Source organism: Gymnodraco acuticeps, unplaced genomic scaffold, assembly GCF_902827175.1.
Source record: "Gymnodraco acuticeps unplaced genomic scaffold, fGymAcu1.1, whole genome shotgun sequence".
Classification (NCBI taxonomy): Eukaryota; Metazoa; Chordata; class Actinopteri; order Perciformes; family Bathydraconidae; genus Gymnodraco; species Gymnodraco acuticeps.
The window spans coordinates 245,696-272,309 of NW_022990490.1; the positions used below are offsets into that span (position 1 = coordinate 245,696).

General features: G+C 45.1%; 1 protein-coding gene across 1 annotated transcript in view; it reads left to right on the forward strand.

Moving 5' to 3' along the window:
- Positions 1-26,614, forward strand: part of si:dkeyp-72e1.9 (syntaxin-binding protein 4) — a gene marked incomplete at its 3' end in the record, with an annotated part of 99,408 nt that overhangs the window by 19,587 nt on the left and 53,207 nt on the right. The window contains 9 exon segments of the mRNA XM_034226477.1: positions 4,866-4,935; positions 5,010-5,084; positions 10,005-10,084; positions 13,569-13,692; positions 15,809-15,902; positions 15,904-15,951; positions 21,344-21,450; positions 22,831-22,972; positions 23,699-23,771. Coding sequence (XP_034082368.1) covers positions 4,866-4,935; positions 5,010-5,084; positions 10,005-10,084; positions 13,569-13,692; positions 15,809-15,902; positions 15,904-15,951; positions 21,344-21,450; positions 22,831-22,972; positions 23,699-23,771 — 813 coding nt within the window.

Consider the following 26,614-nt stretch of genomic DNA (forward strand, 5'->3'; position numbering starts at 1 on the left):
GAATCCGCCGCGCCTGGCAGGCGGTGCTTTCACTGAGTTGATCTCTAGCCTGCAACCTAACCTGCTCCGGACCAGGCTAGCCGTTCAGCATAAGTTACCATGGAGATCTAGCCCGCTAAGAAGAGAACCAGCGTCGTTAGAGCGGAAACCCCGAGTTTTTCCTGAAGTTACCTCGCTAAGCCAAAATCCGGCTTCGTAGTACAGTCCTCTGGTGTCCCACTGGACATCTGATCACCTCTGTCCTTGACCACAGATACTCTTCTCTTCTCTCGTCCCCCTCTCCTTCTCTGTCAGGGGCAGATGGTGGTAGAAGGTGTGATCTTAATGTAAACTCTGAATGCTGTAGTGAGCATCTGTAGCAGCGGACTTTCAAAGATTTAAGATGCTAAATGTTTTATTGTCATGTGCACAAAAGCTACAGTGTATTCGTTGGCAATACAAATGTGACATCCCAGTCTACACATACACTAACACTTAAGACATGAAGAATTAGCAACTGAAACAGTGCAATAAGAAATAGTGCAAGTGATACAGGGAGGCGTGTGGCGCAGTGGATAGAGCCTTGGTGTTGGGATCAAGGGGGCACAGGTTCAAACCCCACTGCAGTCAGCATCTCATTGTGTCCCTGAGACACTTCACCCCAAAGTGCTCCAGTGGGGATTGCCCACAGTATTGAGTATGTAAGTCGCTTTGGATAAAAGCATCTAACAAGTGACATGTCAAGTGATACAATGGTGCCAGTCAAATGCAGGAATAATGAAGCTATGTCAAATGAAATGAAAGTATGGTATAAATACTCTACACTGTAATGATAAATAACACATCTCCTCTGTGGCAAGTGCTGACAGCGCCAGATGTGCTCCTCAGTCCAAACAGGGTTCTGTTCAGATGATAACATGAGAGATACTGTAGTGTTAGGATTCTGTACGGACAGTTCACAATAATAGCTTGTTTTCTAAAAGGTGTTGAAGTTGATAGAGAGTGAAGAATCATGTAAAGCGTCATAGTACTTTGATCACCTGGAATAAAAGGTGCTTTTGATGATTCTTGGAACAATTACACATCTTGTCAAAGATTATCAAGCACTTCTAAATAAACTAAGTCTACAGGTGTATATGAGCTCAGCTGTAGTTCACCACATGCATGAATTGTTGCTCGATTGTTTTGACGCCTGTCGGAGGAAAAGCTTTTCTGGTGAGTTTGGAACATTGGTTTAGGAGAAGACACTTTCGGACTGCAGTCCACTTTCATCCAGGCTGTACTCCATAACAAAAAGATGAATAGCCTGATTATCACGAAGATCAGTGAAAAATAGTGGGGGAAGGTTTTGGTAAAATATTGAAAACGTCTTCTTCTACTACTGACTTTATTCATGTCAACCAAAGGCGTCACATTGGTTCAACATGCAAGCAGCTATCTGAAGAAATATACGATTAGGCCACATGAGGATGTGACCAAAAGTAAAAAGACATTTTGAGTTCTGGCTTTTGATTCTTCTCTCATGTGATTATAAAAAAGGGAAAAAGGCACCACTTCTTCCTCTGTACCATAACTGATGGATATAGGGCAGATATTGAGGGACAGTAATGTATACTGCAGTTAGAAGAGCACCATCCTTTCACAAAATAGCACATTATCACTGCTCAATAGTCATATTTAATGTTTTCTAATAATGACATGAAAGACTTTCTCAAAACTGAAGTTTACGTCCTATCAGGTTCATTTTAGAGACAGAATGATGCAGCTGTTGCTGGTTAACACTTTAACACTCACACACAAGGAGCATGATGTTTCATTCTGTACGTTTACTGTGATATATCTCACTGACACTAATCTTACCGTTGTATTGAGTATTGTCTCTGCTGTGTCCGTGCAGCATCATTTCAAACACACTGCACTACAGACAGTATGTAGTGAACTATTTTAAAATATATATGTTGATTGGCTTTTTTCAAACAACCAGACAGTAGTCACCTAAACCAGATATTCTGTAATGTATAGATCTGAGATATGGGCAGCATTCAGATGTAGAACCGCAGCTTAGTTACAGAACCTCACTTGTCAAAAAGAACAACTTTAACTAGTGTTTATTTTATTTTTTAAGTTAAATGGAAGGATTTAACAGGCTACCAAAATAAAAGATTGTATTAATCATTCTCATACAAAGTCTTGCTGGATGAGATCAGTATTCAAATGTCAAAGTTTTTTTAAATGTGGCGTGCAAAGCTGCAGCGAATAGAAATAGGTCACACTGAGGTTTAGTCCTTATCTCCAAAGTCTGATACTGTTCGTTCCTAATACTTTATCTTGAGGACATGTGTGAGGTGGCTGTGAGCCAGACTGAGGGGAGGGGTCACCCAGCCTCTCAGATCCAGAGGAGACCCAGCGTTGACCTCCCAGGGATCTAGATCCTGCTAGCACCATGCTCTGTAGCAGGTCTTACAGTTAAATGTATTATTGTGAAGAATTCCACACTTGCACCCTTTATTTCAGTGTGAAGGCATCACATGGTTTCCTTGCCATGTGATGGCAGCTCATGCAGATGTGGTGCCCAGTAGCTCCCATGATGCTTTGTATTTTTGCTCTGCTACCTTTCTGTTTTAATTTGGATGCCTTTATAACTGAAGCAAACACTTAGCATGTTTGTTCAGCAGCATAATCTCCAGGTATTTAGACCACTTCTGTTTGAAGCGTAAATGCAATCGGCAAAATTAAAAGGCTAGCTTTCAATCAATCAATCAGTGTTTATTTATACAGCCCAATATCACAAAGATTACATTTGTCTCAGTGGACTTCACAGTGTGTACAGAATATCAGTATGACAATACGACACCCTCTGTCCTTAGACCCTCACATCGTACAAGGAAACACTTCCAGAGAAAACCCACAGTTTAAAGGGAAAAATGGGAGAAACCTCAGGGAGAGCAACAGAGGAGGGATCCCTCTCCCAGGACGGACAGACGTGCAATAGATGCCGTATGTAAATTGAAGAGATAATACATTTTACAGCATATAGACCGAATGTTAGGAAATGCATGTGTCTGTAATAAGAAGATGAATCCACGAGGATGTCAGCTACAATCCTGAGGAAGCCATCAGGGAAGTAGTATGATGAGAGTCAGGCAGGACCGCAGAGACAGGTTCAGCCACGACTCGAAGTCCAGGACTCAGATCAGGATCCAGTACTCAGGACCACAGCAACAGGATCATCCATGACTCCGGATCCCGGCGTATATAGACACCAAAAAGCCACACAAACTAAGCCTATAGCAGCAAAACTAGGGGCTGAATCTAATCAGCCCTAACTATAAGCTTTATCAAAAAGGAAGGTCTTAAGCGCACTCTTAAAAACGGATAGGGTGTCTGCCGCCCGAACACAAACTGGAAGCTGATTCCACAAATGTGGAGCTTGATAAGAAAAGGCTCTGGCTCCCATTGTACTTTTAGAGACTCTAGGAACAACCAACAACCCTGCATTCTTGGAACGCAATGCCCTAGTAGGACAGTAGGGTATAATGAGTTCTTTAAGGTAAGATGGCGCCTGCCCATTAAGGGCTTTGTAGGCGAGAAGAAGAATTTTAAATTCTATCCTGTGTTCTATAGGGAGCCAGTGTAAGGCAGCCAGAACAGGAGTAATGTGGTCCCTTTTCCTAACTCTGGTTAGTACACACGAGCTGCAGCATTTTGAATCAGCTGAAGCGACTTGACTGACTTCTTGGTACACCCTGATAATAAAGAGTTACAATAATCCAGCCTTGAAGTAACAAATGCATGGACTAGTTTCTCTGCATCGTTTTGAGGCAAGATATGCCTGATTTTTGCAATGTTACGTAGATGGAAGTAGGCGGTCCTTGAAATTGATTTTATGTGGGCGTTAAAGGATAAATCCTGATCAAATATAACACCAAGATTCCTTATAGTCTCACTGGAGGCCAAATTAATGCCATCCATAGTTAATATATCCTTAGATAATTTGTTTCGTAGATTCTTCGGGCCAAGTACAATAACTTCAGTTTTGGTCGTGTTTAACATCAAAAAGTTTAAGGTCATCCACGTTTTTAAGTCCTTGAGGCAGTCTTGAATTTTATTTAGATGATTCATTTCATCAGGCTTGATTGATAAATATAGTTGAGTATGATCCGCATAACAGTGGAAATGTACAGAACAAACTAGTTTGCTAATGTAGCTCCTGGGATGCTCGAAACATTTCAGACATGATTTGAGCATCAAGTATTATCGTGTCGTATTGTGCCTCACGGTTTCATAGCTGTGCATCACCACCGTTAAAGGTGGCTAATGTTCGGCATGAAGACTAGTAGAGTTATTTAGCAACTTGTAACCAACCGTTTTTATGACACATGCTTCAGACATTAACCAGTGGGGTATTCACTGATGTATTTGATGTCATTGAACAAAAAGTGTTAACCACACATCTTAATTCAGGCTAATAACCAAACACACATTCAAAACACTTCCAGACCAGGGAACAGGAAGTGGTAAAATGCTAACTTATTTGCAGGTTTTAGGACTGAATCATGCAAACTCTATGCGGGTGTGACTCTAACTGTCCATTACCAAAAGCATATTTCAGTCTCTCTCGAGCCTTGACTTGACAGACTGAAAATGTAATGCTCTTGTCCTTTTTAACCCCTGTGGTCTCGAAAGTCTTCTAATGCAGTTTGTATCAGTCCTTTTTGTCTTCTTGATGAAACCTGATGGCTTCCTCTCAGATGTGATGGAGCCCTAACTCCCACAGGATGAATCATGTGACTCTTTTATCTTTGTTTATTGAACTACATATTGTGTTGCATGATGTTTTTATGGTGGATAACTCAATAACTCAACCTTTCTCTGACCTCTGACAGGAAACCTGTTGCCGGGAGACCAGATCTTAGAAGTTAACGGGGACAGTCTTGTAGGAGTCACAAGTGACAGGTAGTCCAGTGAAAACGTTCCTTTTACCACATGATTGAGAGGTGACGCTGTAACAATGTGTTTCTGTTTCACAGAGCTGTGGACGTCTTGAGAGCAGCCTCCGCAACCAATCACATGCGCCTTCTCATAGCCAGAGACGAGGAAGCAAAGTAAGAAATGTCTATGTATTTGATACAGAACATTCATAGAATGTCAGGGACATAATTGTAGAAGATAAGATCTGTGGCAAACACGTTTATGATACTTACACGTTTTAGTCTCCAGATATTGACACACATTTTCTTTTCATTTTAAGCCTTAAAAACGGAAGTTAATCTAAACCTGATTTTAAGAAAAGGGAAGTGGTAACATTTCATTTGATTTCTAGGTTTAAGGACTCATTCCTGCACCACTCTATTGTGGTGGCAGGTCTCCCTTGTAAAAACAGATCGATGATCTCAATGGGACCTCAGACTGCCCCATCCATGCTGTGATTCATTTGTTCCTACCTACATTACTGACTGTCGAGGAAACAGATCTTTCTCTGCTCCTCCTACACTAAGGCTTACAGATGAATGAATGTTACTCACACAAAGAAGCAAATGCATCTGCTCAATAACCTATGCAACAAATGGGTTGAACAGTAATCTTGATATGGCAACACATGACTGATGGAAGGTCGTATTAGTGTTCAACCAGCTTTCTAATCTGACCGCAGCCCGTTTTGGTGAAAACAAGAGCCAGCTGTCAGCCCCCCCCCCCCCCCTTCCCCTTAAACACACTCCAGACCACATCTTCCTTAATTGTAAGTCGTGCATTTTGATATTGAAATGAGCAAGGTTTGGCACGTGTCAGTCATGATATTCCCTAACAATGATGTTTCTTCTGCCTGTGAGCGTCAGAGAAGAGACTCACTGCTCATAGGATTTGCACCTTCGCTTTCACAGATGCCAGACTTTAGAAGTGCACAGTGGAAACCCCACCAGCAGCAGACTGATTCATTGTAAAAATCCCAGTTGGAATATGTCGAACTGCAGGAATGGTGATGACAAGGGACATCCTAAGGTTTATAAATGATGAAAAAGGGAATGTAGTGAGGCCGCCCCTTCCCCCTGTCTTTGTGGGGGAATGACAGCAGACTCAGAGGGGGGAGAGAGCTTAACCTAGGGCTGTTCTCCTGATGAGATGAGGCTTGTGTGTTAATCTGTGCTCGCTGCTTTAACTACCCTTCAGAGCAGAGGATCGAGGGGGGGGGGATTTTGCCCGTCTGCGTCTCCCTCAGATTTACTCTACTTCTTTTTAAAATAACTTCAAACTAGCTACATGCGCACCAGCTGTGATACTAAATAATTACTATTGTCATTACCCCGATAAATATGACAAGCTAAGCACAAAAAAAGCAGATGGAATGGCTTGTGCAGTTTGAAAAATTAATCAACCAATGGTGTGAGTGAACAACAGTTTAAATATGCATGTCTACATGCCTACGTTTCATTTCTATCTTCAATAATGACACTGATTATTTATCGTTTAAGCTTCGAAGTTTAAATATGTATGTGGTTTAGAATCAAATATGTCACCTGTACTCACATATTAGGGTGCATGGTGCACCTTACACTGAAAATACTGAAACGTTGACTTTAATTAAATGTATTACATTTCACATTACTGCATTAGGTTAGTTAAAGGCAATAACATTAAATTAAACCTAATATTATTTATTTAAACTTAAAAGTATTGCTTTCAACTAACCGAATACAGTGATATGAAATCTGTTGACATAATACATTTAATTAAAGTCAACGTTTCACTTTTTTCCATGTGTGTATTGTATACAGTGTAATGAACACTACATTAGGTAAACTCATCTATTGTAAATCAGGGCAGTTCTTTTCAGGCTCATTGGATAGGGCATTTGATTTGATTTCTCAAATGTGGGAGCGACTTGGGGAGAACGAGTCTCTGGAGAACCACAGCAGCTGTAGGGCATCTCCTCCTTCAATGTTACGAGGAGGCCGAGGAGGACGCAGAAATGAGTGAGACCATCACCACGTTCAAGACCTCCAGATCATGATTCTGCTCTGCTAGCAACACTCTACAGCGCTAACAGACCAATTGATAGAACTATGATATCCCCCTAAAGGCCAGATTACAAAGATGAAAAGACGCCCCTCAGGAGGAGAATGATAGAACATGGCACCTGTTAGCCAGTGATCTGTGCTGCTGTCGTCTTTCAGCCGTGCAGGAACCATTGGTTTATTTCTTTACCATGGAGGGTGTTAGTTAAAGCTCACCTATTGTGCAAAACCCTCTTCTTCATGTCTCTTCTCCATCAACATGTGTCCCCTCTTCTTCATGTCTCTTCTACATCACCATGTGTCCCCTCTTCTCCATGTCTCTTCTACATCAACATGTGTCCCCTCTTCTTCATGTCTCTTATACATCAACATGTGTCCCCTCTTCTTCATGTCTCTTCTACATCAACATGTGTCCCCCTCTTCTTCATGTCTCCTTCTACATCAACATGTGTCCCCTCTTCTTCATGTCTCTTCTACATCAACATGTGTCCCCTCTTCTCATGTCTCTTCTACATCAACATGTGTCCCCTCTTCTTCATGTCTCTTCTACATCAACATGTGTCCCCTCTTCTTCATGTCTCTTCTACATCAACATGTGTCCCCTCTTCTTCATGTCTCTCTCTTCTACATCAACACTGGGTCCCCTCTTCTTCATGTCTCTTCTACATCAACATGTGTCCCCTCTCTTCTGTCTCTCTACATCACATGTGTCCCCTCTTCTTACATGTCTACATTCTACATCAACATGGTCCACCTCTTCTTCATGTCTCTTTCTACATCAACATGTGTCCCCTCTTCTTCATGTCTCTTTAACTCAACAATGTGTCCCCTCTTCTCAGGTTCTTCTATATCAACATGTGTCCCTCTTCTTCATGTCTTCTTACATCAACATGTGTCCCCTCTTCTTCATGTCCTCTTCTACAATCAACATGTGTCCCCTCTTCTTCATGTCTCTTCTACATCAACATGTGTCCCCCTCTTCTTCATGTCTCTTCTACATCAACATGTGTCCCCTCTTCTTCATGTCTCTTCTACATCAACATGTGTCCCCTCTTCTTCATGTCTCTTCTACATCAACATGTGTCCCCTCTTCTTCATGTCTCTTCTACATCAACATGTGTCCCCCTCTTCTCCATGTCTCTTCTACATCAACATGGTGTCCCTCTTCTCCATGTCTCTTCTACATCAACATGTGTCCCCTCTTCGCCATGTCTCTTCTACATCAACATGTGTCCCCTACTTCTTCATGTCTCTTCTACATCAACATGTGTCCCCTCTTCTTCATGTATCTTCTACATCAACATGTGTCCCCTCTTCTTCATGTCTCTTCTACATCACCATGTGTCCCCTCTTCTTCATGTCTCTTCTACATCAACATGTGTCCTCTCTTCTTCATGTCTCTTCTACATCAACATGTGTCCCCCTCTTCTTCATGTCTCTTCTACATCAACATGTGTCCCCTCTTCTCCATGTCTCTTCTACATCAACATGTGTCCCCTCTTCTTCATGTCTCTTCTACATCAACATGTGTCCCCTCTTCTCCATGTCTCTTCTACATCAACATGTGTCCCCTCTTCTTCATGTCTCTTCTACATCAACATGTGTCCCCTCTTCTTCATGTCTCTTCTACATCAACATGTGTCCCCTCTTCTTCATGTCTCTTCTACATCAACATGTGTCCCCCTCTTCTTCATGTCTCTTCTACATCACCATGTGTCCCCTCTTCTTCATGTCTCTTCTACATCAACATGTGTCCCCCTCTTCTTCATGTCTCTTCTCCATCAACATGTGTCCCCTCTTCTTCATGTCTCTTCTACATCACCATGTGTCCCCTCTTCTCCATGTCTCTTCTACATCAACATGTGTCCCCTCTTCTTCATGTCTCTTCTACATCAACATGTGTCCCCTCTTCTTCATGTCTCTTCTACATCACCATGTGTCCCCTCTTCTTCATGTCTCTTCTACATCAACATGTGTCCCCACTTCTTCATGTCTCTTTTACATCAACATGTGTCCCCTCTTCTTCATGTCTCTTCTATATCAACATGTGTCCCCTCTTCTTCATGTCTCTTCTACATCAACATGTGTCCCCTCTTCTTCATGTCTCTTCTACATCAACATGTGTCCCCTCTTCTTCATGTCTCTTCTACATCAACATGTGTCCCCTCTTCTTCATGTCTCTTCTACATCAACAAGTGTCCCCTCTTCTTCATGTCTCTTCTACATCAACATGTGTCCCCTCTTCTCCATGTCTCTTCTACATCAACATGTGTCCCCTCTTCTCCATGTCTCTTCTACATCAACATGTGTCCCCCTCTTCTTCATGTCTCTTCTACATCAACATGTGTCCCCTCTTCTTCATGTATCTTCTACATCAACATGTGTCCCCTCTTCTTCATGTCTCTTCTACATCAACATGTGGTCCCCTCTTCTTCATGTCTCTTCTACATCAACATGTGTCTCCTCTTCTCCATGTCTCTTCTACATCAACATTGTGTCCCCTCTTCTTCATGTCTCTTCTACATCAACATGTGTCCCCTCTTCTTCATGTCTCTTCTACATCAACATGTGTCCCCTCTTCTTCAGGTCTCTTCTACATCAACATGTGTCCCCTCTTATTCATGTCTCTTCTACATCAACATGTGTCCCCTCTTCTTCATGTCTCTTCTACATCAACATGTGTCCCCTCTTCTTCATGTCTCTTCTACATCAACATGTGTTTATCACCTGAATCTCCTCCTAGAGCACCATTGTGTTCTTTGTAACCAAATGTCTCTCAGAGGGGCGTGGGGAGGGGCTCCTTACTTTCATCTAAAGTAACAGAAACAGAGGGGATTATGGGATGCTACAATGCACGATCTGTTTGGTATTTTGAGCCAAACACTTCAGAGATATGTTCTGTATATATCTGAGACTTATAATATATTGGTGAAAAATAGTATAATAGGGGACCTTTAATAAAGAATGACAAAAGCCTATCCCAGTGACGTTCTCTCTGGTTTCTCTGAACAGGAGAGAGTTCGCTGAGCTGCTGGAGAAGTATGGCTCTAATGGAAGCACAGGATCAACACGCAACTCCCCCATACAGCAAGGTAGGAGACCCCTGTGCAGCCCTCTGTACCATAGTTGAAAGCAAAACTGTTAAGTTAAACCTAGTATTTTTTATTTAAACGTAATATTATTAATAATAATATTATTTAAATCTACTCTTAAAACACGCTTCTTCTCCCTGGCCTTTTAGTAAGAGCAGAGCACGACTCCTGACTTTTCTCTGTGTTTTTTATATATCTGTTGTAATTTATTGTTTTTTATTGTGATTGTAGTAATGTGTTTTTATGTGATTCTAGTATTTATTACATGTACAACACTTTGGCCCGACCAAAAATCGCTTTTAAATGTGCTTTATAAATAAAATTTGATTTGATTTGATTGATTTCAACTTACCTTGAACAGTTATGTGAAATCTGCTGAAATTATTCAAGTCAACGTTTCACTTTTTTAGCGTATGTGGAATTATAGTTCTGTGTTCACACTAATGCCTAAATGGCATCATCATATAGTTCTAAAAAAAACATTTCTATTTTTGACCAAGTACTAGGCCTAAAGGGCAGATGAAGCAAGTCTGCCTTTAAAAATGGCTTGTGACAAGTGCACTTCCATTACACAACCACCAACATCTGTTTGAGGCGGCAGGAGGCAGCCAGCTGCTGCAGCTTTGTTAACACACGGCTTCAGCACAGAGCCCTCTTTAGACTGTGAGTCGACCAATCAGGGTTCATCTATGGATCAGATCCCATTTCAAGTGTATGGTAGAACACCAAACATAGTGACTGTGGTTGGCTCAAAGGCACAGTCACAGATGACCTGGTGAGATAATGTTGATAATTAGTGTGTAAGACATGTTGTCCGACCAGGGGAGTCAAAAGGGTTCTTTGTGTTTCAGCCACGCTGACATGTCAGAAATTCCCCCAGACGTCCGAGGGCCGGTCAGGAGGAGCTGATGGGGCCGGCCCTCGCCCCCCCCTGTACTCTGCAGCACGGCACATGGCGCCGGACCAAGCTGAAATTCAGTCCGACCCTAAAACCAATCATGCGGCTCAAGAACCTGGTCAGAAACGGGCTCAAACTGTAATGTCTGCTAGTTCAGTCCTCCATGTAGTGCTTTGGGGGGGCAGTAGTTCAGTCCTCCATGTAGTGCTTTAGGGGGGAAGTAGTTCAGTCCTCCATGTAGTGCTTTGGGGGGGCAGTAGTTCAGTCCTCCATGTAGTGCTTTGGGGGGGCAGTAGTTCAGACCTCCATGTAGTGCTTTGGGGGAGCAGTAGTTCAGTCCTCCATGTAGTGCTTTGGGGGGGCAGTAGTTCAGTCCTCCATGTAGTGCTTTGGGGGGGGGGAAGTAGTTCAGTCCTCCATGTAGTGCTTTGGGGGGGCAGTGGTTCAGTCCTCCATGTAGTGCTTTGGGGGGGCAGTAGTTCAGTCCTCCATCTAGTGCTTTGGGGGGGCAGTAGTTCAGTCCTCCATGTAGTGCTTTGGGGGGGCAGTAGTTCAGTCCTCCATGTAGTGCTTTGGGGGGGCAGTAGTTCAGTCCTCCATCTAGTGCTTTGGGGGGGAAGTAGTTCAGTCCTCCATGTAGTGCTTTGGGGGGGCAGTAGTTCAGTCCTCCATCTAGTGCTTTGGGGAGGAAGTACTTCAGTCCTCCATGTAGTGCTTTAGGGGGGGAAGTAGTTCAGTCCTCCATGTAGTGCTTTGGGGGGGCAGTAGTTCAGTCCTCCATGTAGTGCTTTAGGGGGGGAAGTAGTTCAGTCCTCCATGTAGTGCTTTGGGGGGACAGTAGTTCAGTCCTCCATCTAGTGCTTTGGGGGGGCAGTAGTTCAGTCCTCCATCTAGTGCTTGGGGGGGAAGTAGTTCAGTCCTCCATGTAGTGCTTTGGGGGGGGCAGTAGTTCAGTCCTCCATCTAGTGCTTTGGGGAGGAAGTACTTCAGTCCTCCATGTAGTGCTTTAGGGGGGGAAGTAGTTCAGTCCTCCATGTAGTGCTTTGGGGGGGCAGTAGTTCAGTCCTCCATGTAGTGCTTTAGGGGGGGAAGTAGTTCAGTCCTCCATGTAGTGCTTTGGGGGAGCAGTAGTTCAGTCCTCCATGTAGTGCTTTAGGGGGGGCAGTAGTTCAGTCCTCCATGTAGTGCTTTGGGGGGGCAGTAGTTCAGTCCTCCATGTAGTGCTTTGGGGGGCAGTAGTTCAGTCCTCCATGTAGTGCTTTGGGGGGGCAGTAGTTCAGTCCTCCATGTAGTGCTTTGGGGGGCAGTAGTTCAGTCCTCCATGTAGTGCTTTGGGGGGCAGTAGTTCAGACCTCCATGTAGTGCTTTGGGGGGACAGTAGTTCAGTCCTCCATGTAGTGCTTTGGGGGGGCAGTAGTTCAGTCCTCCATGTAGTGCTTTGGGGGGCAGTAGTTCAGTCCTCCATGTAGTGCTTTGGGGGGCAGTAGTTCAGTCCTCCATGTAGTGCTTTGGGGGGCAGTAGTTCAGTCCTCCATGTAGTGCTTTGGGGGGCAGTAGTTCAGACCTCCATGTAGTGCTTGGGGGGACAGTAGTTCAGTCCTCCATGTAGTGCTTTGGGGGGCAGTAGTTCAGTCCTCCATGTAGTGCTTTGGGGGGCAGTAGTTCAGTCCTCCATGTAGTGCTTTGGGGGGCAGTAGTTCAGTCCTCCATGTAGTGCTTTGTACATATGTAAACACATGATGTGATGCATTAGTGTCACTCTCAGTATTTTAAAACATATCTAAAATGTGCCAAACATTAAAAAAACTACAAAATTAAAATGATATGAAGAAAATAGCATTTCTGCATACTGAGTACTTTATCTTTTGATTCACAAAGTGATTTTTACTGAGACAACTTAAATACTCCTACTTTAGTTATGGTTTCAATTCAAGAGTTTTGTTTGTTTGTTTTGCTGAGGGGCTCTTGAGCAATGCCGCAAGGTGACGGACCCCCACTCTGCTGTATGTAGCTAGTAGCTTCCCACTGCTCCTTATACCAGGATGTTCCATTCAGAGTCTAAATCTCCCAGTGTGTGCAGTAGTGCTTTTTCCATGTGTGACGATACATCTGATCAATCCATGCTTTGCTTCACACTGTTTTACTGCCTAGAAGCAAGAGCTCTGTGTGTTAACACTTAGAAAAAAAGTATTTTCATCTCTATTTCTCTAAGGATCCATGACATCTTGTTTACTACCGAGTTTCAGCATGAATCACCTCCCATAATGAAACAGACCCTTGAATCTCAGCACAGGGAATGTTTAGTAGTTCAGAGCATGTTGTCTGCTATCTGCAAATAGTGTTATCCATACTTGAATAACCTTATAGAACACATATCCAGACCAAGACCATCATGTTGTTTACAATCCATCATCTAAATTATTATGTGTCCAATAAGTAATAGATAATTATTGAGATAGATATTTAAAGCCATCTTTTTTATTACTTTGACAATTGTAGTTTTTTAGCACCCTGCAGAGCACAGGTTGAAGGACAAAAACTCACTCACTATTTTTTCTGTGTTTCTTCTTTCTTGCATTTCCAAAGGAGGCCGCTACCTGGAGAGCACTTCCTCTGGCTCCTCGTCTCGCTCCCAGAGTCCTTTGCTGCTGAGCCCAGCTGGCACTCAGAACATGTACAACAGCAGCGGGCCCATGTTGCGCTCCCTCAGGTACCGTCAGTCTGTAGCACCCACACACACCTGTACAGCACCCACACACCTGTACAGCACCCCCCCGCACACACACACACACACACACAACACACACACACACACACACACACACACACCACACACACACACACACACACACACACACACACACACACACACACACACACACACACACACACACACACACCTGTACAGCACCCACACACACCTGCACAGCACCCACACACACACCTGTACAGCACACACACACACCTGCACAGCACCCACACACACCTGTACAGCACCCACACACACCTGCACAACACCCACACACACACACCTGTACAGCACACACACACCTGCACCCACACACACCTGAACAGCACACACACACCTGCACCCACACACACCTGTACAGCACACACACACTTGCACCCACACACACCTGAACAGCACACACACACCTGCACCCACACACACCTGTACATCACACACACACACACCTGCACAGCACCCACACACACCTGTACAGCACCCACACACCTGTACAGCACACACACACCTGTACAGCACCCCACACACCTGCACAGCGCACACACACACCCTGTACATCCACCCACACACCTGTACAGCACACACACACCTGTACAGCACCACACCCACCTGTACAGCACCCACACACCTGTACAGCACACACACACCTGTACAGCACACACACACCTGTACAGCACACACACACCCTGTACAAGCACCCACACACCTGTACAGCACACACACACCTGTACAGCACGCACACACACCTGTACAGCACCAAAACACCTGTACAGCACACACACACCTGTACAGCACCCACACACCTGTACAGCACACACACACCTGTACAGCACACACACACCTGTACAGCACCCACACACCTGTACAGCACCCACACGCCTGTACAGCACACACACACCTGTACAGCACGCACACACACACCTGTACAGCACCAAAACACCTGTACAGCACCCACACACCTGTACAGCACCCACACGCACCTGTACAGCACCCACACACCTGTACAGCACCCACACGCACCTGTACAGCACCCACAAACCTGTACAGCACACACACACCTGTACAGCATCCACACACCTGTACAGCACACACACACACACCTGTACAGCACCCACACACCTGTACAGCACCCACACACACCTGTACAGCACCCACACACACCTGTACAGCACCCCACACACACACCTGTACAGCACCCACACACACCTGCACAGCACCCACACACACCTGTACAGCACACACACACGCACACACATGCACACACACACACCTGTACAGCACACACACACACACACACACACACACACACACACACACACCTGTACAGCACACACACACACCTGTTCAGTGGGGTAATGTAACTCAGAACATTTATTCTAGTTCTCTACTTAAGTAAAATACGTACGTAGGTAATTGAGTGTTTTTACATTATGCTACTTTATACTTCTACTCCACTACGTGTTTTTTTTACATATTTAGTTTGTAGTTACTTTGCAGATTTAGGAGATTAGTACAACATATAAATCAACTCAAATGATATTGTATTAGTATGGGATGAACACATGAATGCACCAATCATTTTTATACAATTATCTAAAAATATCTGGATGCTTAAAATGGCCATTTTGTGTAACAAGTTATTTTATTGTTGGTACTATTTATTGCTAGCACTTTTTTACTTTTTGTACTTTTTACTACACTGTAGTATGGCTATTTTGACTTAAAGGTGGGGTAGGTCATTTTGGAGAAACCAGCTCGAGTGCGCTAGAATTTGAAAATACACAGCCGGAAAAAATCTGCCACTTCCTCCAACACACACGAACGCGCACATGACCAATGAGGGCACGAGATAAGTTTGTGCACAGATGGAAGGCTGACAGGCAGGTAGGCCATCCAGTTACTTTAGCCGGGCCGGCTCAGATGATTGGTCGTGCTTTTTACAGCGCCACGGCTTCCACAGATGACCTTTTTTATGGATTTTTTAGAGCATTCCATGGAATATAACAAGTGTTTCTGAAATAAATGACATAGGCCTACCCCACCTTTAAGTCATGAATCACTCTGTCCATGTGTCACCCAGTCATCCAGGTGAAGGAGTGATCCAGCTCATCTCAGTGGCGCGATCCAGCAGTTTGGGCATCACCATCGGGGGAGGCTCCAACAAACCTGACGGCCCCCGCGGTCTTCATCCAGGAGGTGCTGTCGGGGGGAGACTGTCACCGGGTGAGAGAGGGAATCAAACCTCAACTGCAGATGTTGAGAGGGAACATGGAAGGTGTAACCAAGGGAACTATATCGCTCAGAGCCATACTAACATCAGTGATGTAAAGTAACTAAGTACATGTACTCAAGTACTGCACTTAAGTACTTTGTTGACATATTTTTACTTTAGTTAAGTATTTCCATTTAATGCTACTTTATACTTCTATTCCCTACATTTCAGAGTTGCATATCGTACTTATTACTCCACTACATTTATTTGTAAAACTCTCAGTTACTAGTTACTTTGTACATAATTACACATACAGTATATGCTGATATAGTACAGTGCAGTACCGCACTACTAATCTACACAGTATCTGAATTTAGGACCACATTGAGCAAAAACAATAATTACTGACCTACAACTAAAATGTTCTTACATGTATAAAAACCAATATTATAACCAAAATGAACCATACTGTGAAAAGATCCATTCTGCAACAAGTACTGTCACTGTTGATTCTTGAAGTACATTTAGCGGATCATACTTCTGTTCTTCATATTATTCTGAAACGGGTCAGGATACAGAATGAGTACTTTTACTTTTTGTGCTTTAAGTATATTTTGACGCTATTAGTTTTGTACTTTCACTGAAGTAGCATTTCAAAACTACGGCTTTTACATGTGGTGGAGTATTTTAAGACCATAGTATTGGTACTTTCTGAGTACTTCTTCCAACATTGATAGTATCTACACTTTATCATTAGCAAATGCCTTCTTACTTACCCAATAATAAGACATGTTCACACTGATCACGTTGATCCCAACGTCTGACTGAAATGTCCTTGATTTTGTCCAAGGCACCCGCCACATTCCAATTGGTTGAAGTGCATGAGGATTGTAGGTCTTACATTAGATACACAAATTCCCCTACAATATGTTAACAACAGAATAAATCATACTGTTATTTGACTTCAGTGTCTCCCATGAGCCCTGACTAGAGGACTACGACGATAAGAACTGAGTGAGATGGATTCAGTGCAGCAGTGAGGGACTGCTTGTAGGGAAATTAAGTAACGAAGATGGAGGAAGGAAGAGGAGGGACACAGGTGGAGCAGGAAGTGAAGAGTGCATGTTTGGGCGTAGGCCTTAGATTAGCATAAAATACTGTACTCACATAGCATACAATGTTGTAGTAATGTACTTACATGTATAAATATGAATACATATCTTCAGATAAGGTGCAGATTTAGAGCATATACATATACGGTGTGGGGTTTAGGAATATATAGGTTAAATACAGTTGTTATGAATATTAAATACAGATGTAATAAATATGAAATACAGACATCGTAAACAAGGAGTTAAAGGTCCCTGAGTGTGAGGCGCTGTCGGGTGGAGCCATGACATTCAAAGGGGAGGGGGAGCCGGGCTGGCTCTGAGTGAGAATTCAGGAGGGTTATGATATTGTGGGAATCGGAAGATGAAAGTCTCTTTATTTGACACACATACATGCGCACAGCACACACAGTGACATTTGGTCTCTGCTTTGAACCCATCCTAGAACCAGGACTGTTCCTGAGCCTGCTGGAGCTAAGGCTGGATGTAAAGGGTCTTTGATGAGGCTGGGGGCACGTCACAGACACAGTTGGGGCTGGAGGTCAGCGATGGCAGGTAGTGGGACACCGATGATGTGTTGAGCCGTTCTTACCCCCAGCTGCAGGTCCTTCTGTCAGCTACAGAGCAGCTGCCACACCACACCGAGACTCAGCTGGTGATAATGCTCTGGATGGTGCAGGCAGGGGGGGCTTTCTTGATCAGGCGTTCTTGTGCCGTTTAACAAGGCTGGAGGTGTTGAAAGACCAGGAGAGATCATCAGAGATGTTGATGCCGAGGAATTTGAAGGTTCTACCTCAGGGACAGCACATGCCTTGAGCACACCATGATATGCCATCTGGGCCACCAGCCTTCAGCACTCACCCTGCCGAGTGCAGATTGAACAGCATGGTCTGATGTTCTGTTCTTTTGGTGGGGGGGTTGCTGTGATGGCTGATGTTTTATTGTTCCAATCACAACGAGCATACAAGTTGTTGAGCACGTCTGGAAATGAGTTATCAGTGGTAAATATATAATTATGCAAAAAACATCAAAGTGCCCTTTTCCAAAACTGTTTCTTTGTTTTCCCCTAAAACACATGATTCTTTGTTGTCTTATGTCCCCTTGACTAAAGACAGTACCCATGAGGTGACAGACATAACAATCCTGATCATTCATTGAATCCTCTTGAAGGAATTCATGCTGGACTAAAGAATGTGAAACACTGGCTGTCTCAGTGCCACTGCCGCTCTGTGAGAGGAGTCCCAGGACAGACACTGGACACCAGTGTGAGGTCAGCCTGTCCTCCACACAGTGCACTGCTGCAAGCATGTGAGGGAGGAGGTGAATGTTCCATCTATGCTGACAGGAAGCTACTGTTGATGGTGATGGAAGAGCTCTGTGTGGCTGCAGAGTCTCAGGGAACAAAGGGAACACACCTCTTTATCTGCTGGAGGCCAGAGATCCACAGAGAGGTGAACAGGAAGGCTTCCTCAGCACACTCCAGTTGTCAGACTGACGGAGCTGTACCATAAATGAACCGTGAGATCAGTTAACTGACAGCTGATAAATGATGAATCCAGTTACTGCAACGTTAACTTTGTTGTTGTTATTATTTTGGCTGTCATTCATTGAGCATAGTGCTAGTTCTGGTGGAGCGCAGTCTCTGGTGCATTGGCTGATCGCCATTTACACATCATCATGGCTCATTCATATTGAAATACTACTAATCCTAAACATGCAGTGGCAGAGTCTGAATGCTCGTCAGCTGCTGGGCTGCCAGCAGATTAGAAATGTGCGGTCATGTTCCTGCAGGTGTAAACACTGAGACCTCTGACTGACTCTGCAGACGTGCAGGGTCACCCTCCACCATGTCGGAGTCTTTGGAGTCAGTGTTGGTCAGGTCTGCGTTCCTCCAAATGTAATGCTCTGATGTGAATGTTGAACTTTTCGACATATGTTTCTCCCCTAAACCATCAGTCTCTTCAATCTGTGGGGGTCTTTACATTAAATCCCGATTCGATGTTGAATTAGAGCCAACAATCACAACTATAGGTGGACTCGCAGCACCCTCCCCCCACTCAATTTGCACATACAGCTTCCTTCTCTCTTTCTCTCCGGCTTCCTCAGCTTCTCCCTTCCCAATCCCATCCTCCTCGCCTCTGTGCGCCCACTCTCCGTCAGCTGTGGCAACATGACAAGAGAACACTGGAACATCACTGCTGTATGTGTTCTGGAAGAAGGCTGTTTCAAAGCAGTTGTTGCTTCTTGTACCCTGCAAGATTTGAAATCCTTTTTATTCAAGATGCCAGGGAGTAAATGAAAGAAAGCGCCTCGGAGCTAACAAGATATCCCATGATCCCTGTGGACACTACTTTGAGCACTGGTTTGTACCTTTTGGTGCAAGATTTAAAAAGACTTTTATATGATTATGAATTATGAAGGAATTTTGGCCTTAGCTGTTCTATTTGTATATATTTATTTTCATTTTAGGTTGCATCTGAAAGCCACATCCATCTTACCGTTATATAGTCCTATCCCAAATATAAGTATTTCAACAACAGATTCCTCCCATTCCAAAACTGAGCCAATGTTGGAATCTTCTGAACCAGAATACTTGTTTTTGTTCTCTTAAAACGTGGTATCGTTTTGTTGTGTTTGACGTGTCTTGGTTATTATTTTCCATTCAAAGGACTGTATGTTGTCCTCTGTCTGAGTTCTGATTTGCATATCAAAGAAAGAAGTACTTTAGAATAACATGTCCAAGGTGTAATCACACATGTTGTGTGCTTACATGGAGGATAGAATCCTTCGTTAACATGACACAGACATCAGGGCCGGCCCTGACAGACATACAACACGAATGACATTATGTCGTAGAGATGGCAAAATGTGTGTTTTTTTTAAGCATAACTTGGTTGACTTTTTCTCATGAAGGCACAGTTAAGAACATGTTCAAGATATCAGAGTGATAATGGCCCAGCCTGCAATAGTGTGGCTAATACCGAACAAAGCATCAGGGACACATCACACGTGAAGTATGTTGCTGTCAGGGGGGGGGGGGGCAGTTTACCAGTAATTTAATTGAATATTGGACATAACTCTTACACATTCACCATTGTTCACATGCATATAGGGTTCAGACACAAACAAACCCATTTCAAACGCCAATAAGTCATTGCATTAATCCAGATTTCCCGCGGTGGAGCTGCAGAGCATCATGGATGCATGCATGACGTTTCTTTTGGTCCATGTGCTTCACGCACGCCTCTGGAATCTAAATCCCCAATAACAGATGGTGAATGGGACAGGGTAGCATTACTGCAGTCAACTGCATCAGAGACGGGCACAGTAAAGCATGCTGGACTGTATGTCAGAAAGTCTCTTCCTCACGCAACACTGTAAATAATGCCTGGCTCTGTTCAGTCTCTCAGTCTTCTGCTTATGGAAGCAGGTTGTCAATGTCCTCTAAATCCCAGCTCTAATCCTCTGTGTCATATAGGAAGCAGGCTAGCATGTCATGCTCTTTGATTTCCTGTATAGGATGAGTCAGCTGGGGAACTATGTGTTATCAGAACTCTAGTTGCTATATGGTGGCAAACCCTGCTTACATGGGAGAACATGTCTGTTCAATGCTACTCAGGGTTTGGATCGGACCACAGTCACCTGCTGGTATCGTTATACATTTCTGTTATCCTCTGCATTATTATGGTAAGACTTTTGGGGTCTTTATATAATATGCGCTTGTGGGTCGTGTAGATGTTGACCCAAAGAGGAACACCACATATAATGTATTTATCATCGTGTCAGAGCAGTTTTGGTCGAATGCAACTCTGACATCCAATAATTCCAAGACTGTTTCAGAGGATGACATTTTACACATTAACAGGGTCAAGGGTTAAGAGGGGAAATATATATAAAATAATGTTTTTTATTGAGGTTTGATATGGGTCTGTTAATGCACATAGTCATGTGTCTCTTCAAGTTGAGAGTGGTTTAATAACTGTAGTTTTCTGGGCTTGTAAGGAACATCCTCAGATTAGAGGAGAGTTCAATATTTGCATTAGCTCCAAGATTATACATTTAATAGGCTCAAACTGTGTCATGCATATTCAAAGGGTTTTAGGCGGACATGAGGCAAGTTGTCTGCCATGAAAAATGGTCTTAACATGCCATGGTTCAAACCAGAGTTACAAGATGAATTGTCTCATACACATCAAGCCCAGTGAGCATACTTAGAGGGGAATAAGCAATCCTCTTTAACACATCAAGTGGAGAGGGGAGGTTCTTCAGTCTGAAGGCTCTGTGTGTGTTGCAGGATGGACGTCTGCGGCCTGGAGATCAGCTCATTGCTGTGAACAAGGAGTCCTTGATAGGTGTGACCCACGAGGAGGCGAAGAGCATGCTGAACAAAGTCAAATCCAGGTGGGTGGGCCTTGTACATTTATTGTTCATTCAGTAACTCTGGCCCAGTTACAAACCGCCCCTACACACTTCCATTCAGTTTGCACGTTTGATTGGAGAGTCCGCCACATTAAGTGCCGTTCGAAAGCAACAAGCGGGGAGGGGGAGTGTGTTACCAAGCCCTACCTGACTGACCCAACAGTGTTTGTGTCCCTAATGAAACACACTGTGTACAACATGGGGGATCTGGCTTTCTGTGCAGCTGCTCCTCACCTGAGGACTCCACAGACCACCTGAGGACTCCACAGACCACCTGAGGACTCCAGGACACCACAGCCCACCTGAGGCCTCCACAGACCACCTGAGGACTCCACAGCCCACCTGAGGACTCCACAGACCACCTGAGGACTCCACAGACCACTTGAGGACTCCACAGACCACCTGAGGACTCCACAGACCACCTGAGGACTCCACAGACCACTTGAGAACTCCACAGCCCACCTGAGGACTCCACAGACCACTTGAGGACTCCATAGACCACCTGAGGACTCCACAGACCACCTGAGGACTCCACAGCCCACATGAGGACTCCACAGACCACTTGAGGACTCCACAGACTACTTGAGGACTCCACAGACCACTTGAGGACTCCACAGCCCACCTGAGGACTCCACAGACCATCTGAGGACTCTAGGACACCACAGCCCACCTGAGGACTCCACAGCCTACATGAGGACTCCACAGACCACTTGAGGACTCCACAGACCACTTGAGGACTCCACATCCCACCTGAGGACTCCACAGACCACCTGAAGACTCCACAGACCACCTGAGGACTCCACAGACCACCTGAGGACTCCACAGACCACCTGAGGACTCCACAGACCACTGACTCCTTTAAGAAATTCCTAAAATCCTCTCTTTAAAAAAAAGTTTCTTTCTTTCACGCCTCTTGTATGGGATTGCTTTTAGCAATGAAAGGTGCTTTACAAATAACATTTATTATTATTAGTATTATTATTATTAAAAGTTCTGTGCAAACATTTACAGACTTTTGCAAAAAACCAAGTAGCTTATAAACATCCGATTGTTTAAACTAATGGATTTTAACAAAAAGGAAATGGCATTTCCTGTTTCTGACGGAGAGGGGGGGGGCCGCTGTATTTACACCCCCACCTGTAGGGATGAAGCCTTGTTTAGCTGTGAGAGTGACGACAGACGGAGTTCATTCCATCACGGAGGGGGAGTGGGTAGGGGCCGGTTTGGAATTTGGTCTAAAAGGGAGTAACATCTGTGAGTCTCTGTGGAGACGGGGATCACAGTGGGGATTAGTCAGCAATACACAGTCATCTCTCTTTGCTCTGTGTTGCTGACAATGTCTTGTTTGAATTGTGTCTCCAGCCCAGACAGTGCTGTGGAGATCGCCTTCATCCCAGGGAAAGGACTTTTTCCGAGCAGCGCGTCTCTCCACAACGGGGTGCAGCGGGCTGCAGGCAACAGCTACAACTCTGGACACTTAAAAGTCCACATCAGATCTCCTGAGGTCAGCCATGCTTAGTTTCAGTCATCAGAAACATACCAGAATATGTCTAGGACTAAGAAATACTGTTTCCAGAATACTATAGCAACAAATATGAAGTAGCAGGAGCAGTATTTCCCAGTGAAGCTGCACATTGTCAATTGTCAAATGATAGGAACAGTGTACAGTAGTGCTCTGCGTAATGTGCGGTGTTTTCATTACAAAACAAAGGTAGTCTTTCTAAACATTTCAAGTTAGGATGTACAGTCCGGTGATAGTTCTCTGACCAATCACTGTTTTGCAGTGTTTCAACAACACCTACTGCTATTGGCTAAGGTTGCTTAGGATTTCGACTAAGAATTGTATTGAATCTATCTATTCACTATTGCCATAGGACATCCAAAATGCAGCTGGTCAATCACATCCGTGCTGTGCCATGTGAACATCCTACAGTTTGCTCTAATGAATCATTCACAATTTAAAGAACATATCAATAATATTTTGCAACTAAGAAAGGTTTCTGTATGGAACTTGAAGTTCATAACCACATGTAAATGCAAGTTTAAGCTATTAATAAGGGGTTTGTTAAGTTCTGAGAATTATTATGAGCACACTCCACAGGATCAGGTGTATGACCTTATAATTTCCAGCTGGTCATTTTAACTTGAGTTGTAGGGACATCCTGCCTTACTTTTGGAAATCTTTGTATCAACTTTTGTTTGTCATTCATTTTGCATCCGTCTTGAGCAGATGTGTGCAGAGGAGCCGGCCCCGGTGTCCTCTGCGTCCCCGGACATCTGCCCTCCAGATATTCATATTTCAGGTAAACACCTCACTGTTAACACTCAATGCTCCCTTTCCAGATGTACTCCCATTCATAAATGGGCTCGGGAAGTATTAATAGACAGACTGACACGGTGTTGGTTTAGATCTTTTTTATAGGGTTTGATGCCAATAAGAGAAATATATAATTTGCCAGCCTTCTACTCTTAGAAAATGCACAATGACACTGTTAATATAACTTCCTGTATGTGTTACTGCATTGTCCTGCTCACTGCACCTCATCCCCTTCACCCTCTCCATTGTCACTCTCACTATCTTCCTGTTGACTTGTGTAATATAGTTAACAAAGCAGCATAAAACACATTTAAAGGACTATTAAACACCTGCTAAATCAGAGTAAATGTTTTCAGTGATTTGTCCTCAATGTCCCTCATATTAGATCAGACAAAGTTAATAATACTTGTAATATTCCAGTTATAAACGACATGAATCAAAAATGTGTTGCTGTATTTTAGTGGTAAAAAATTGCATTCATCATTATAATTATTATATATATATAATTTACACAGTGCCTGTAAACCGGAGGAGAACGCTGGCATTTCTCCTCCTACTTGAAAGACTACGGAGGGATAGGGTCTGCAAAATTAGTTTATTTAGGGGATGGGCCGGATGCTCTGACCGGTCCACTTCCTGCCCGGCGCTATGGAACGCCTCGCATCGAAAATAGACTTGCATCCTATTTTGAGCGGAGCCCAGCTCCGAGACGCTTCTGGGACGCTTCTGGGACGCTAGTTACGCTAGCCGTAACGCGGCGCGTCTGGTGGAATAGCACCCATTGTCTAGAGCAGTGCTTCTCAAAGTGTGGTCCGCGGACCACTGGTGGTCCGTGAGCGCCCCCTAGTGGTCCGCGAGTATATTGGTAACATTTCACATTTGAAATAAATAAATACATTTGAGTTTTCCGCACTCTCGCGGGAATATCTCCGCAATGGAGCGAGGTTAAGTTTCACTTTCGATGGTATGATATAGCCCAGCGCAACACCTTCATCACACCTGCTGCCACTTGTTTGTACCATTTTCAGGCGATTTGTAATCTGTTCTAGAAAAACGATGCGATTTTGGATATTTGTGGAGTTAGGTGGTCCGCGAGTGTTATTTTATTGGTTAAGTGGTCCTTGGTGTGAAAAAGTTTGAGAAACACTGGTCTAGAGTGCCTGCGATCACTGTGAACGCCGCGGCGCAGCCGTAACACGGAGCAGACGGACCCGGTGGAATCTAGGGGTCCCGCGGGACGCGGGTGTGTGTGTGTGTGCTCGGGCGGGGTTCGGACCGGGTTTTGCTGTGTCTGTCTCGCAGACCCCACGCAGCAGCCAGGAAACAACACCAGTAATCCAGCTCACACTGTCTGCTCCTCGCAGCAGCGAGCTCCGCAACGTCCCACCAACACGCCACCCAGACCCCACGCAGCATTCTCATCTGTTTGTCATTACTGGTGTCATTTTCTGGTTGCTAACAAACGCCATTGTAACACATAAACACACATCAGAGCACAGTGGGCTCACAGGGAGGGGGTGCAGGAGCTCCAACAAGGCGTGTAGGACAGAGAGTGAATACACATACTATACAGAGATGCTGTATGAGAAACCAATGTGAGTTTGGAACATTGAACAATGTAAATCTATTCTAGTAGACCTCAACAGTGGAATTATGATCAGTAGAAATGGCCATGACATGGGACCTTTAATAGAAAGCAGAGCGCAGCAGGGGACCTCCGAGAACACAGGAATGTGAGGATTGGAAAAAGTTCCCGCTCCATGATAACGGGTGTAGTTCATTACGGTTTCACCGTCCCTCTTATCCTTTAAAGCAGCTGCTGTTTAAACACAGTGTCTCAGTCAGTAGGGGCTTGGACTGTGAGCCGTAGGGTTGCCGGTTCAAGTCCCCGACCAGACCTAAAAATGGAGTGTGGACTGCTACTTGGAGAGGTCCCAGTTCACCTCCTGGCCCCTGCCGTGGTGCCCTTGAGCAAGGCACCGGACTACCCCCCCACTCCAATAGCTCCCCCGTATCACTAGGCCACCAGGGTGGGTGGAGGGGGTCAGGAGGACGGGACTGAGCTGACCGCCCAGGAGCACAGCAGAGGACCAGGAAGGGATCTCGGGCGGACGGCCCGGGGGCAAGGCAGAGTTCAAGAAGGGGTTCTCGGGCGGACGGCCCGGGGGCAAGGCAGAGTTCAAAAAGGGGGATTCGGGCGGACGGCCCGGGGGCAAGGCAGAGTCTAAGGTGGGGGACTCGGGCGGCCGAGCATGAGGGCGAAGGCAGCGGCAGGAAGAGTCAGGGGGCCGGGCTCGAGGACGAGGGCAGCGGCAGGAAGAGTCAGGGGGCCGGGCTCGCGGGCGAAGACCACGGCTCACAGAGGGCCGGGATCGAGGACGAAGACCGCGGCTCTCAGGGGGCTGGGCTCGAGGGCGAAGACCACGGCTCACAGAGGGCCGGGATCGAGGGCGAAGACCGCGGCTCTCAGGGGGCCGGGCTCGAGGGCGAAGAACAGAGAGCTCCGGAGGCCAGGCAGGAAGGCGCTGACGGGCCAGCGCCGGAGGCCGGGCAGGACCCAGTGTCGGCCGGACAGGAACCGGAGCTGGTGGGACAGGCCTCGGCAGGATCCCCCACGGAAGAGGACCAGGACACGGGATTGGCAGGACCCCCGGTGAGACAGAGGATGGCGGGGCCTCCAACGGAACAGGACAAAGGGTTGGCAGGACCCCCGGCAGGAGAGTAGTCGGCGGGGCCTCCAACGGCACAGGACAAAGGGTTGGCAGGACCCCCGGCAGGAGAGTAGTCGGCGGGGCCTCCAACGGCACAGGACAAAGGGTTGGCAGGACC